The sequence below is a fragment of the Apteryx rowi genome, unplaced genomic scaffold, assembly GCF_003343035.1.
Source record: "Apteryx rowi isolate R43461 unplaced genomic scaffold, aptRow1 scaffold_392, whole genome shotgun sequence".
NCBI lineage: Eukaryota > Metazoa > Chordata > Aves > Apterygiformes > Apterygidae > Apteryx > Apteryx rowi.
Window position 1 is genome coordinate 687,758 of NW_020450441.1, and position 15,374 is coordinate 703,131.

Here is a 15,374-nt window from a genome sequence, read left to right on the forward strand (position 1 = left end):
TGCAGTGAGGAGGGAATTCATTTGAGACAGCAGCACCATGGGAATCGTCTCCTGCTGAGGAGCGCAACATGAGTCCAGGAGATGTCAGTGGCCAGTGATGACATTCTGACTGTGAGGAAATGAAGATTAGGTAGAGTGAAATTAAACCTTTGCAAAATAGTTGTAGAACAGTCGCAGGCTGCTCTTCCTTGGGAGGAAGCACCAAGCAGTTGCAGATCCTGTTGATTTGACTTAAGAGCTGTGAGTGTCCACCACTTCCGGAAATGCGACATCAGCTAATCACATGTTCAAATGTATTTATTAATCCAATGTTTTTCCAAAAATTACTCAAACATGTTTAACACGAAATGGAGTTATATGTTCACTGTGTGCGTTTGGCTTTTTTCACCATTTCACTGTTGAAAGAACCAGTCATTTCTCTCCAAAATGGTTGTTGTTTGCATTTGTCACTCATAAGTTCTAGTTGTAAGAATTCTTACTAACACATTTAAGATAATTGTTGCTCTAAGTGCATGCATTTGGAGACCTTTAAATGTCTCATCTGTCTTTTTCCAGAATGTTATGTCTATGGAAGTAAAATGGAAGAGTCTGAATATAAAGATGAATGGAAGATTTGTTAGCTGTGAGCYGGTACCTTAAGGGATGTCATACTGTAGAATGAACGGGTTCCGTATGGGGATTGGTAGATTTCCATTATGACCCCTGGTTATTGCTGACATTTTATACACTTCCATTAGTATAAATTTCTGATTTGTGAAGCCTTCTTTTTTGTGTTTGTTTCTTAGTCTTTTGAGCACGTGGCAGATACGTGTTCAGTAGATAGCTTTTTCACGCTATCTTTATTTTTGCTTGATTGACTGTTTGTAAAGCTGCTCAGACATTTTGTGAAGAATGTTTCATAAAGGGACAATGTTGGTAGGCTGATTTTGTTACAGTTGTCATATTTATATTCTTGTCATGTTCCATGTTTTATTGCTGAGTTATTCGGCATGAAGATGCCACTATACAGATATGCAACACAATCCTTGTCCAAGACGTCACTATCTTAGGAGCTACAGACCAATAGCAATCATTAATCAGTATAAGAGAATGGAATTTTTTTTTCTTGGGAGTGTAATTTTTATAGGGTCAAAACATAAAACTGGGGCTATTCCTGGAAGTAACTCCATTCACATGGCTAGTGACCTTGAAGGAAGTAGATCAAGGATTAACATCTGGTAGAATTAATATTAAGTCTCAACTGTTCTTCCTAATTCTTTCCTGATAAAGCTTCCTTTGCTCAGAAAAATTTTACATTTATTTAAGATTTAACATGTATTTTATTTTTTATCAAAAAGTAACTGTTAAAATCCATGTTTATTTTTGGTGGTCAGCAGTTATAGCTGGTTATCATTTCTGTTTAGGTGCAACCTCTTCTGTTTCTCTTCATTCTCTAACCTGCCTGTTGTTATTTCTGCTCAATTTCATCCTCTTTTTTCTTCCCCTCCCTTCTCCTTTTTTCCATTTTCCTATTGCAGCTTCCTGTTTCTCCTTCAGTGGCAGCTTGTGGTCTTTTTCAGAAGCATAATAACAATAATAACCTTTAGAYTTAAAGCAGGAAAAAAAAAAGAGTCCAGAATAGAGGTCAGCAGAGGAAAAGATGCATGATGCTGGAGCAGAAAAGAAGAGGGCTGAAGATGACCAAGAGATTTAACTGGTAGTCTGGGGAAGAAGGCAGTACTGCAGATCCTGGAGATCAAGCAAGGAAGTACCTGATATTGGCCAGAAATCTGGGGAAGCAGATTGAGGAGGGATGAGAAGGGGAAAGAGGATGATATGGGAGAGACAAGGACTAGGCACAAGGAGAAGAGAAGGTGCTGCAGAAGAGTGAAGCAAAGCAAAAATCAATGTTTCACTTCTCTTATCAATTTAAAATCCAGTCTTACCAAGCATAAAAATAAAGAAAGAGAGTAATTAGAGATGATATACACCAAGCCCAGATCTTACCATTATCGTTCCTGCCTTGTTGCTGTTTTACTAATCCATAGCCTGTACAGCAAGACATGAGATTCTCTCCTCCTGGTCCCACCACAGCAGCAGAGAAGAATGAAAAAGCGTTCTGGTTTCACCCCTCCTTGCCTGAGGTGTCTAAGGTGCCTAAGGTACAGATACGTCCAGTCTCCCTCTGCRGAGAAACAAATACAGTGAAATCCCTGTCAGCAGGAGACAGGCTATAGGAGTTTCCATTCTCCCAGTCCCATTTTTAAGAAAAAGGTGTACAGTTTCAGGTCTGTTATGTCAACCTTTGGGTAAGTTACCATTATTAACCAAACCTGTAGTCTTATAAATAGAAAAAGGCAGCATGGTTCTAGCAAGACTTTAGTAATGATCAGTCTCTCAATTATTTCCTGATTACATCTGTTATCTGCCTTTCTTTGACTTTACCCAGCATTAGGGCAATGCTCACCAGCCCATGGTTCTTTGTGTTGTACTTTTCTAACACTAGATTTATTTTTAGCTCTCTGGAAGGAAACTTCCCTGAAATTCTAAAATGTGTTGAACAGGTACATCCAGGATGCAGAAAGACACTTGGCCATTTTTTTCTGAAACTCATTAGTGCATGTTATATGGTTTTGTGTATTTGAAAACATGTATTATTAATGTGAGTATCAGGATAAGAACTATTTTGCTGCCATCAGAAACCCCAAAAGTGCCATTCTGCTTCTTTTGTAGGCAACCCCCAAAATACTTGGAAATATTTCTGGCTTTTTCACATCTTATCAGCAATTTTATTATGCCTGTCTTCTTCTGGATCAGTGTCTTTGCTGCGGTTTAACTTAGGCCTGATTATATTTTGAAACTTTTCTTCTTGCCCTTGAGTTGTTTCAGCAAATCTCACATTCTGGTTTAGTCTAGAAAATCGAAAATGATAAAGAATTTTCCTACATGATAATCTTCTTTGCAATCTACTGTGCAAGTCTTGTTCCCTTGCTGAGCATATTAATGTCTGTGCATTTTATTAGGTGTTTAAATGAAAGCTTTTCAGGAAATGTTCCTATATTATGATTATTGCTAATGAGCTGTATACTAAACAAAGGTTGTCAGTCTGTGGTCTTGTTGTCTGTTTTTAAATTACATTGAAGAAGAGTATCATCAGAAAGTTTAAGGTCAGTTTTTAAAACTGTTTAGCTTCTTTTAGGAATAAGAGGTACTCCTGAGTGCTGAGCCCTTTGGAAAAAAGTTTTTCCACTAAAGCAGGTCCTTAGGTGGGAAATGAACTCCTGAAAATCTGGTACTTCATGCTTTCTTTCCATCTGTTGTTCTGTTGAAACAACTAATCTGGAGGTTGCAGCAGCAGAAATTTTCCCTGCAATTTAATGTTCTTATTTTAAATGATTTCTAATAGATTTACTTCATCTCTTATGAGTTATCTTATTTTGGGGTATACCAGGGTCATCTAAAACACTGTAAGCTACTGTGACATCTACCATGGAAAAGCTGACTGTGTGAGGTAAGGTATCCCTGTGGCCAACACTTGTCTCTGGATGCTTAGCAGTCAGGCTGTGTTGAGCTGACTGGCTTAGATTTTTCTATTCTGCATCCCTTGCCCGAAGCAGATGAGAATGACCCCTTTTGTTCTGCCTGTTATTATCAGACAGCTTTGGAAAATGAACAATGTTGAATGAAAAGAAAGCAGCAGATGACATTTTGTTTTCTGCATGAGCTGGTGTATAGGATCCTTGTTTTTCAGAAATGGTTTTCAAGAATATGCGCTAATATTATTGCTATATTAGTAGTAGTTCTTTTGTTCAAGCCAGAACATAGAGGTGTTGTGAGAGTTGGGATGCCTGTTTATATTAGTGAGCTCTTTCCTTGTCAAACTTACAACATTCCTAAAAATATGCGTATGTATATTTTGAATAATTCTTTTCTGTATTAATAGAGCATTCTTTTCCTGGAGCGTTTCCTAGGAAAAAAAGAGATGGTCATATTTTTCGAATAATGAATGCTAAAATACTTGTCTGTCTGTGCTCTGAGATTGCACTCACTCTGAATAATTACATAAACAAAAGTGGATATTTATTACATGTCTTTTAACCCAGTTGTGAGTATGGTTTAGGGACTCCTGTCTTACTGAATATGATGAGTACTGTTACAGAGCCTGGGCTCTTTGCTTTAAGCTATGTGTCAGCATGTGTTAGATCTGGAGGTGCAGTGGTTCAAAACATAGCTATCACACATGCAGATCTGGAAATCTTGTCCTCTCACTTTGGAGTGTGTTAATCCTCCCCACTGCAGTTTTCTACAGCTGATCGAAAAGCTTTGCTGCGTTATTGATGTGCCAGTGAGCTATGGAGACTTCCATACAATTGACCTATATTGTGTCTGCAAGCAGTAACAGGAGAATTGTTTTGCAGAATGGGTTAGTTTTGAAAATGGTTGCTTCTGCATACAGGGTTTTATGGACGTTTTCACAGGTGATTGAGAGTCTTTTGGGAGCCAGGAATTTCTGCTGGATTTCCAAGTGAGTCAGCAGTCTGACTAGGCAAATTCATATTCCCTAATTTTTGGATATTTAGTTTTGATCCATGTCAGTTAGGGGGCTGGTCTTCATTTACAGTCACTGATGGCTCCTTTTGGAATGACTCAGAGCAGAAGACTGTAGTGTTATTGGAGTCATTCTCACAGTGCTTCATGTATAGAAACCAGTAGATTCAACTGGGTAAATAGATAAGTTTCCAGAAATCTCTTCAGCTGAACAAAGGATACATCAGTTTTAGGGTTAGTATGTTTTTTTGGTAAGATTTTTAAAATTCACTAGAATGGTGCCTGAAAAGCCCACTTGTTTCAGGGCCACAGAAATAGCAATGACATAGGTCATCTTATGCCAGCTGGATGCAGGTAGTTTCAAGATGTCAGATGCCAACATTGTGAGTGTGATGTTAGGAGATCTACTGCATGAAGAAAGTACTAATGGCTTTATGACCAGCTCATTTCAAGCTAAGTCCCTGGTGCTACTGCAAGTGGTTGTCCTTCCCTTTTTTGTCCCCGCATGTGCCTTTTTGCTTTTCCTCTGTGCTGGATCTAGTACTTGTGGGACCTCCTGGCCAGCCAGATTGGTTCCTGGCTGATGAGAAGGTGGCAGGAACATACAGAGAGGATTTGAAGGGACAGACAGAGCTACCTCTTTCAACACAGTCTCAGTCCAACTGAAGCTGATTGTGAAACCAGGACCTCAGACAGACTCCGAAACTTCTTACACGCCCTTTCTCATCTCTTAACCTCTGCTTAGCAGTGCACAGCCTGAACCAGCACAGCTAAATACAGAACCGTGGGAATTCTGTCTCCCAGTTAGAGACTGACCTCAACAGAATCCCTCTATGGATATGCTGGAATTACTTGGCAGTTCAACTATGGCTTCCTTAGACGGTCAGTGAGGGGAAACGACTTGAAGGCAGAAAAACAACTTCTTCATGTTCCTACTGGTAGCAGTCAAACCCTGTGGGTTTGGCCCTATGCCCTGGAACTGCCAATGGAGTCCCCTGGCAAAACAGAAAGCAAATCAGTGTAAGTGGGCTGGTTTGATGGCTAGACTAAACAGAGGTTTATTACCAAGACCTTTCAGTTCAGTTCATTTTGTTTTACATAGTTTGTTACGACATTGTTTTTATGGTTCTCTTCCCTTTGCTTGATGTTTCCCACCATTGTGCTACTCTTCGCAGCAGATATTTTAGCTAATAATACTAATAGTAATAGCTAATAATGCTAATAGTAAACCCCTTGTTAACTTCACTGGGGCGGAGAGCTGTTGCTTGGAGATGTATTGGCTCATGAATAAGTTCCTGTGGTGTAACAAGCCCTTGTGCATCAGGAGAGCTGTTGTAACTCTCTGGATGGATAGGGATCTTGCTGAAGGCCTTGGACACTCTGTAGATGGGCAGTCCTTACCTACACGCTGATTCAGTTCTCCAAAGACTGCTAGTACATTGAAAGGCATGAATTCTGCAAATAAAGGTTGTTCTTTCCCCAGAAGATGTTATTTATTCGTGTCTACTAATTATGTTTTTTAATAAATTTGCCAACTCCATAAGACTCAGCCTTATTGTTCTTTTGTTCCTGTCTTTTAAATAATGGCTTTCATTTATTACCATTTGTTACCTATTCCTTCAATGTTTAGGCTCATTTCAGTGTTAGATTACTTACTGCAGTTAATAAAGCAATAATTTTGAGTTTGTGTTAGAAATCCTTGGTGAAAGCCGTCTAGTTTGTATGTATTGTTACTTTAGATTTTGTCAGTTTGTGGAAGAAGCCTCTTTTATAAATGCCTCAGTTTGAGGTCACTCCTCAGAGCTGACCATGCAAAACTAGCACAAACACAGAAGTCACTCCAGGCATATCCATAATGAGTAAAAACGCGAAAAAACAAAGCCTTGGAARTTTCTCCTGTTTTAAGAAGGAAGTTGTTTGTATCATAAGTAGCTCAGCAAACTGGTCAGTGAAAACCACAGATATCATTAGTGTACTGAATAGGGTATGTTTCCGAATAAGGCTGTATTTAAGTTTTGCATGAGGCTCTTAGGCCTCTGAAGTGCAGCATTTCCTGTTGCAAAGAGATGAAGTGTTGGTAGCAAGGTATTATCATCCAGAAGTTCTATTTTGTTGATAATAAACTTGTGAAAATGGAAGTAACAGGTCTCTATTCTCTGTGCACAGCTGTAATTGGAAGAGGTTCTTCAATGTATCTGGAATGTATGTGTAATCTTTTGACCTTAGTTTTTGATGACTACAGCATGTTAAGTGCTGATAATTGGGTTTGCCCTAGGCTGAAACCTGACCTGCTCTCTGCAAAGGAGAACTTCAGATCTTCTATTGTAAGAGGTGCTCAAAGAGGCTGCCTTAGTAATTGCCAAGCTGTGCCTGGTAAGAGTAAAAATCTCTAAAATCTGGAGATTTCTTAGGAAGCACATGCTGTGCTAAGGAATTATTTTCTTTCTATTTAGCTTTAATTGGACTTTTCATCCAAAAGCTTTTGTGCTGTGCTCTAAATTCTTATTTTTTTATGCCACTTTCTGCCTCATAACTCAAGCTACCCTACTGTGAAAGCTGCCTTGTAGCTTCATCTCATGGAACATGACTCTTAGTATGAGAGCATGAGATGTGTTTTTCCCTCTGTTCTTGGAAGGAGATTAATCTCTCCTAGTTTAAGCCATCTGCAAATGACCTCTAATCCAAAGCAGTTTTTAGCCTCCTCCTCTAGTCAGCAGAGAGACATACAGAGAAATCTGCAGAGATTTATTGCATCCAGATATCAGTGTTCAAAATAGATGGAATTAATTGTCCTATGGAGATATCTGTCTCTTTCCATTGACTAGAAAAGTCTAAAAATTAACTTTGTTTCACTGTCAAACTTTTAGAAGGCTAAATTTAGAGCAAGTTAATCCTACTCTTGCTGCCAGAAAGTACTGACTTTTGTAAATTCTGCATGCAGTCTGTCCAACGTAGTATCTACCAGTCCCTGCTCACTTCACCTTAAAGGTGCTGTAGACTTCATACCATGTCTCCTTCGGAGCATATGAGGATGTTCTGATAAACTGACTAGCACCTTTATGCAGCAATCAAAAACTGCAGCAGTCACTGGCAAGGGAGTGAAACCGAAGAAACCTTTTAAAACCCATTCAAAGGGATCAGCGCAATGGTTCAGCCTGCACTTTGTTTTTCAAGCCATTCCTTTTCTGTCTGTCTATAACAGTGTTGCTGGAACGACTGTTCTTTCTTATTTTAAGCTTTCTGCGGGGGAGGAGTAAAACTGTTAAAAACAAATGTGATAGGTAGTTTTCACAGTATTGTTAGCACTGCTCCTCCAGTTCCCATTGGATTCCTTTATAGTTCTTAATACAAAATGTGAATACAGTTAGAGTACATCAGACCAAAAGTTCATCCAGCTCAATATCCTGCCAGTGACTGTAACAGATGCCTACGTACTTTTCTCTGATGCTTTCCCAGCATCCTTCTATTTTCAGTTTATGGGACTTTGTGAGCCATAAATCTTTCTTGTTAAATCCAGAATTGCAGCTGACTTTCTTATGTCTTATGTTTTTAGAACTAAAAAAACAAAGAAGGTATCTGCTTCACCAGCCAAGAAAGAGAAGCCCAAGTTAACCATTTTTGAAGAGGAAGTCGATCCAGAGGAAGGACTGTTTGGCCCAGAAAAAGATTTCTCATCACTTGGTCCCAGGAAGAAGATGAAAGAAAGTAAATCTCTTCTCCGTTCATATACACAGATTGTTTTTTCTAAAGCGTTTGCATAACTGAGCTTTTAAAGTGTAATGGTACAGGTTGGATGATGACCTGGGAATATTAAGACTAATCTTTCACTGGGGCAGAATCATCTAGAGGGAATAAATATGACCTTCAGTTTCCATAGCTGTTCACTATTGAAATTTTGGGCTTAGGTATTCTAGGTCTGTGGGAGCTGTCTATCCCACACTCACTCATGACACTTTAGCAAGAATAAAGTGACCTACTTTTGAGTGCAAGAAGGAAGCAGATTTACCAAGTCCTGAGAGTGCAGTGTATCGCTAATGTGTTTAATGGCACTTTGTGGATTGGAAGTTCTTGTGTAAAAATAATTTTCTGCATCACCTTTTTTTTTTCAGCCCCATCACCAGATTACCTAACTAGTGTTAATGCAGTTACTGTATCATGTAGCATTATTTGACTATAACTTCTTTTGGTTCCCCTTTCTAGATCTGAAATTATTTGAAGACCCAGACCTTGGTGGGGTGGTAAGACTGGGCGACTCACTACTGCTACCAGCTGCCATTGAGAGCAGGGAGTTTGTGCTGAGCAGGAGTCCTCAGGAGGACACTGAGGAACTGTTGAGGTACTCATCTCAAATCTGTCCTGTAGGATGAAGGTCCCTTGCGGAGGGTGTTGTTTAGATCTCAAAATTTGAGGGCAAAGCTTAAATATGGTTGAATGCTAACTGTGGATCAGTACTTATACTTAACAAAGAAAAAGTAATATCTGTGTCACGAAGCTTGGAAATCAAGCACATTAAAAGGGAAAAATAGTGGGACCCTTTGTGAAGGGTAGGGTACAGGATATTATCCTGTGACTCCAAATGAAGGATCTTGTAGGCCCAAGACATGCCATCCAGTCCCAGGTTTCTAACATGGCACTTCTGCTTTCTGCAAGCGATCCACAGGGGGGTAGAGACTGACCTCCGTTAGGAAAAGTGAGAAACTGAGGCAGGGGACTGAAAAAGTCCAGAAAGAAAGATGAATTCTATTTCAATGCTCTGACATCAGGGGCTTTTCTCTCTTGCCACTAGAGGAATGATTTTCTGCTGCTGGCTCACAGAAGTCCATGCCCACTTCCAGGAGGATTTCTGTGCACGTCTCCACAGTCATAAAGGACTTGCATTAAAATCTCCATCACTCTGCATTTAATCTTCAACACAATGAATGGGAGGGCTGGAGCTCACAGTTTCAGAAGAGAATAATATATTTGCTGTCAGACTTAACTTGCCCCYTTGTTAGTGTAGCTCTGGAACATATCATCACATAACATGTTTTATTCTCAATATCAGTCTCACAAGACTGCTTTACCTGCACTGCTAATCCTCATGAGATCAGACAGGGAGCCAGTACTCAGAGACCAGCATCACTAGGGAATCTGTGCTGCAGTGAAGAGTCAAACTTGCACCTTTTGGATCTCAGGCTGATGTTTGAAAGATGAGGCCAACCTGTTTTAAGTGCTGATTCTTGCCAGCCAGCTCCTGTTAGGATGTATGACTTCAACAACTGGTGCTAAACACGAGAGAATCTGTGTGTGGATTCCTCTCCTGAAGCAGGTAGTTTTGCAGCTATTGCTTTCTACCTGTGCAAAAGTGCTAACCTATCTGACTAGTAATACTTGATTTAATTTAAACAGATGTTAAATTGGATTAGGTGTCACCTCCCATTACAACTTGACAGCCCCCCTGATGTTTATAAAAGCCAATGGGGCGGGACATGACTTGATTTAGTGCTGTGGTACAGTGGTAGCAAACACGTATGTGCTTGCAATATTTTCACGTCCGCTTTCTCCTGTGCTAGCAATCTCAGCATAAAGTTCTTGACACAGATTGTTTATATGGCTAGAAAAGAAGTGCCTCTTTTAAAGGAGTCCTTGCATTATTATTCACCAGTGGAGAGAGCTTTTCCATCTGTCATGTTAATGTCCTTTGGATTATATGGTTGCCCTTCCTTCATTGCAGAGAAAGGTCTCTGAAGTCTGCTTTGAGAGCAACAGACCATGCCTTCCGGTCAGTTTGGGGTCATCAGTGTTAGCAGCACACCCAGATGGTAATGGAAAACCATGGGAAAAGATTCCACTTCTTTTAAATTACAATCATTTTCATTTGTTCTTGACTTATTCCAATGCTTTCAGCAGTTGGATATGAATACGTGTAACGAAGCAGAAAATCATGCCTGCAGTTCAATGGGAAAGTTGCTGTCGCAATCTAGAGCCAACTCATGGCTATGCCAGAGGTATGGGCAGATAGGTCAGGATCTGTCCACTTGCTTAGGTGCCTAAGACCCTCTGAAATCCCTGTGATAAACCTAGCCCACAGTGTTATCTGCACATCACTGAGAGCAGATAGACTGAGTCACAAGCAGACTGGGAGTACAGGAAAAACTGTTAAAGGGGAGGAAGGGAAGAGAGAGTTCTGCTTTAACCTAGTAGAATGCTTCTACTCGCCTGTAGGTACATTCATTGCAGTCATCTGAGATCCTGTAGCAGAACTGTCAGGTCTCATAAATATAAAGGCAGCCTTTGAATCAGCTCCCACCTTCCCTTGCCAGCAGGCTGGTATTGCATGTACTTGCATGGCAGTGCCAGTGTCTCTTTCCCAGTCAGTGACCCTTTGTGGTGAGAAGAGCATGAGTTGAGCCTTGCTATCTGTCTGGCACAGGGGCTTGAGCATATCCTGAGGCCTGAGAGTAAATCTAGTCTTTACAATGCAGATGTCGCAGTCCCTCTTGTCTCTTAAAGGGGACTGAAGAACTCTCTCCCCAGCTCTCAGATCAGTGTGAGAGCTCTGACAATCCACTCTTCAGTGGACTAGAGCTGGGTAGGCTACTAGAGAAGGCTAGCAAATGCCTTGGTCCCTGTTTTACCACACACAAAATTTGCCTGGAGATGTGTTGTTGAGACTTAAGACCAGCCCGAGCTATTATGTGCCAACAGGGCTGTGGTAGGTCCAGAAATCTTAGACATGTTCACTGTACATAGATGGATTAGGTGAATAATGCAGATGTGGTAACTCTTGACCTATGTAGTTAGTATACATCAGTGCTACTGCATGTACCACACAGTCTGCTCACATGCATGTGGCAGATCTGAGAAGTGTGTGACTTGCTGGAAACACTACTACACAGCATCTCCGCAGATATTCTTTCTAGTGAATCATGAGCAGTGATAAAAGAGCACTGCATAAGACAGAGAAGGGTGGCACCTTCTCCATCCAAAGGGGAGATGGGAGCAAGGTGATGGTCAGAGCAGAATGCAGGAGCAACCAAATCCTTTGTGATCTTTGTGGTAAGCAAGCAGTTGTAGCAGCAGTAGCACCACAGCACTGTTAGCACAGCAGTGAATCTCCTGCAGTGACTTGTAACTCTTGAGGAAGAGACTGTTACGGAGACAAATGAGTCTGCAAAATGTGCGTGGGCTGTGCATGTCACAACATGAGGGAGAAGAGAATATGATAAATGCTCTCATTGCAAACTGTGAAGACTATGCTCTCTCTGGATACCTGCTCAAATGAAATGAGAATTACTATTTTAATACACTTCACATTAGCAAGTGTTGAACTTTGAGAAGGACCAAATGCTTTATCAGAGTAACACAATGTTTCTTTTTATGTCAAAACACCCATGTCCACTCAAACAAGTATCTTTCCTCTGCCAGTCCACTGACCAGCCTCTTACTGGTTCCTAATTTCTTGGCCTATGGCCAAAATCTAGTGGTGGTAATGAAGAAACTGGGTGAGCACCTCGTTCTGACCTCTGGCATTGTAGCTCCAGACACTCTTTCCTACCCTTTGGTCTGCCAAAATACTTCAGTGAGGTGCCTGTAGAGGACAGTACCTGCATGTCCCTACAGAATGTGTGGAAAACAGACATATTGCTGTGGTGGGAGCCAGCCAGGTCAAGTCCCCTCATGTTGCCTTCAGGAAAAAGGAGCATCTCCCTTCGATGGGATGTGCTCTGAGAACAAGAGTGATAAGTAGATTAGTCTTTTGGCTAATCTTTTCACCATAGGGATACCAAGGAGGAACCCAGGTTTCTCCTAGAAATCCTGGGTCCCATTGCGTTCCACTCTTCAGAGGTGCAAGGTGGCTCACTGAAGTGAAATTGAAAAAGGTAACTGATCAACCCTTTCCCAGAGGTTAAGAGAGTAAGCCTAGTCATTTTCCTGTGTGGTGCCACACCTGCAGTGGTTCATTCTGGACCCATTCAGCATTTTACCTCCACTCTTGTTACTCCTCCTTGGCTCTGAGTTCCATTTTAGGCTAATGATAGAAGTCAAACACTGCTGAAATCAGTGCCCTGCAAACTCTCCTGTCGTGGACTCTCATGTCATCTTACTTCCTTGTCTCCATTCACCCAGTGGCCGCAAATTTGTAAATTAAGTTTTCATGCAGCTGGACTGCAGTCAACCTCTTCTGCCTCATTAATCTAAATTGAGCCTGCATGGTGTGATGGATCAGGTTTTTGTGGAAAACCAGTGCTAGAATTGATCCTGTGAATGTCGCAGCAGGTCTGTGGGCCCACAGAATTACAGAAATTACCACACATCCTAGGCTGAAATAATTACCGCGGTTGTGTGAACAGCCTTTCAGGAGAGATTTAATTAGTTTCACCTTTGATAATGAATAGGGAGTTGAGATAGAAGGAAGCAGCTGGCAGCATAAGATTTGTCTTTTTCCAGTGTTGAGAAGAGTGTCAGCAGCAGAGTCTCAGTTGTGCTGCGCTATGATGATAGACCTGGTATTTTCTTACTAAGGCTTACTCTGATCTAAGGCTGCTCTCCTTGAAAAGGACAGTCCAGCTTTTACCTCTCTGCAGCTGCCTCCTGTGCTTCATCCCCTTAACAGATGAATGTTACCTGTATTTACAAGCTGATATGTATTTACAGCTGCAAGCTGTGTCATCAGTGATGCCAGTGATGACCCTTTCAGCAGCACTATGTTATTAGAGAGGCTGAAGCTGTTTGTGAAGCTGCATCCTAACAGTGGCCATTTGTAAGCACTGTTCAGTCCATACAGCTTCCTGAGGGGTTTGCTAGCTTCAGGTTTGCCAAGGGACCGTTGCTACCCTTGAAGTGGAGAAAGTTTGTGTGTTCTTCATTCAGCGGCTGCTGAATTCAGAAAACAACACTTCTGTTTTCAGACTAGTCAGAGTCGTATGGGACAGCACCTCCAGCGCTACATGCTGGGAAGTGCTTTCTCACTGTACTGAGGGCACCAGAGCAGCACCAAGAGTAGGGGAGGAGAAACTCCAGAGGGTTGTTTGGATGATGGGCAGGTGGACTGCAGAGAAGGTTGGAAAAACTAAGTCAGGAATTTCCTGACCACTCCCGGGCAGTTTCTCTAGCATGTTGTGACCTGACTGTGGGGAAGGAGCCTTGATTTGGCTGCAGTAACTTTCAGTAAATGAGTAGCTATTCTTCCTCTGTTTACCTGGGGGGCTTTTTGTTTGTATGTTTTTGTTTTGCTGCCCAAGAGGACTTTCTGTGCTGTTCTTCAAGCATTTATTTTGCTCATTTGATTTTTCCTGTGATGTATAGGGATGCTATTACAAACACCTGAAGAGCTACAAAGTAAACTTGGCCAAGGCTTTTGCTAGGAAGATGGAAAACACAAATTCTTTCCGTGGTCTTAGGAACACGTGTGGGTTGTATGGAATAATGCAGGGAGGTTGCCTAGAGTCCTGGTCTCTCCTGGTCTAGCAAGGGATCCTTTTGCTAGGCTTGAGCATTACCAGATTTCAGCCTTCTTGCCCCAGTTTCTGGCATTTTGGACAGCCAATACTCCATCTTCTGCCTGCTCCCCCCTGCTCCAACTATACCACTGCCTGTTGACTAGGGAACTCTGTGTAGAAGTAGGAGACAGAGGTTTGAACGTACTCAGACTGGGGAAGTGCTCCAGCCAGAAGGCTGTTACCCTCAGAGAGCTTCTTGTGGGCATATGCACCTAGGACTCATCCATACTGATGAACCTGCTCTCTGGCCCTCAGGCTAAACAGCACCATCAGGCTGCATCCATGCTGTTAAACTCTCTTTGGCTCCAGAGCAAGGTGACTGTACCCAGCTGCCTGCTGGGAATAGTCCCTGTCCCATACAAGCGCCCGAATTGTGCCTTGGAGTTTTTTGGCAAAGGGCTAGTCTGACCCAGACCAAAACTGTGCCGGGGCTCTTTAACAGTTTAACAGTACAGACTCTCATCTTTCAGTGTCCAGACATATTTCCTGGCACTGTCTAACATACTAATATGAATTCATCCATAATGGGTTGTAGGGGAAATCAGGGGCAGCAGAGGAGATGCCTCCCACACAGCCCCCTGTGCTTTGTGCTCCCATACAAGCTCCAGCCTGTGTAATTTCCATAGATCCTTGTTAGATATCTAGCTGTCTCTTGTTGACCATTCCAGAAGTAATGGCCAACAGATACTTTGAAGCTTGCTATGCATTTTTAGGCACAAGACTTTTCCCAAGTCATATATGTGATATTACAGCTGTACCCAGCACTTTGCTAAGGTGTCTCTTGCTCTTGGATTCAATACTAGATGAAATAAATGCACTGGTAATAAGATAGGGAAAGATAAAAGTCTATTCTACAAGAGCTGGAATGAGTTGCAAAACCTTGCTTCACGCACAATCCTTTTGAATACTTTAATGAATTATGGGTCCCCAGCAAGTAGAGGAAGTGACTGTCTTCATTGTGCTAGGTGCTGTACACACACATAGTTGTTCCTGTCCCAAAGACCTTGTCCAGGTAGACAGGACAGAAGTCAGAGGAGTGACATCTAAAATTTGATATTCTGATGGCTGCTGAGTCTTTTTCTCTGAATAATAAACCTTTCACTCTCTTGAAGTCCATATCCTGGCTGTCGTATCATAGGGCTTTGTGACAGGCTTTCTTTCATAGTAAATAGGTTTTTTGGTTGCTTTCTACGTCTGGAAACGATGAGATTTTCCACCAATATTGAGAGTCCGTGAATCAGCACATTAGTATGGCAGGAATTTTAAGCAACGTGGTGCTGCTTTTCCATTTCAGAAAAAGAAAGAGACTAATTAGAGAATAATTAATTACATGGATTCTGTGCCTGATTGTCTTTAACAAGATGG

At 41.5% G+C, this 15,374-nt stretch overlaps 1 protein-coding gene across 11 annotated transcripts in view; it reads left to right on the forward strand.

Moving 5' to 3' along the window:
- HS1BP3 (HCLS1 binding protein 3) overlaps positions 1-15,374 on the forward strand; it is a 62,638-nt gene that overhangs the window by 33,545 nt on the left and 13,719 nt on the right. For all 11 annotated transcript variants that reach the window (XR_003254968.1, XR_003254967.1, XM_026074625.1 and 8 more), the window contains 2 exons: positions 8,081-8,232; positions 8,728-8,863. Coding sequence is in view for 9 of the 11 variants with exons in the window: in XM_026074625.1 (XP_025930410.1) it covers positions 8,081-8,232; positions 8,728-8,863 (288 nt within the window). In the remaining 2 variants the exon portion in view is untranslated. The remainder of the gene's footprint in view (positions 1-8,080; positions 8,233-8,727; positions 8,864-15,374) is intronic.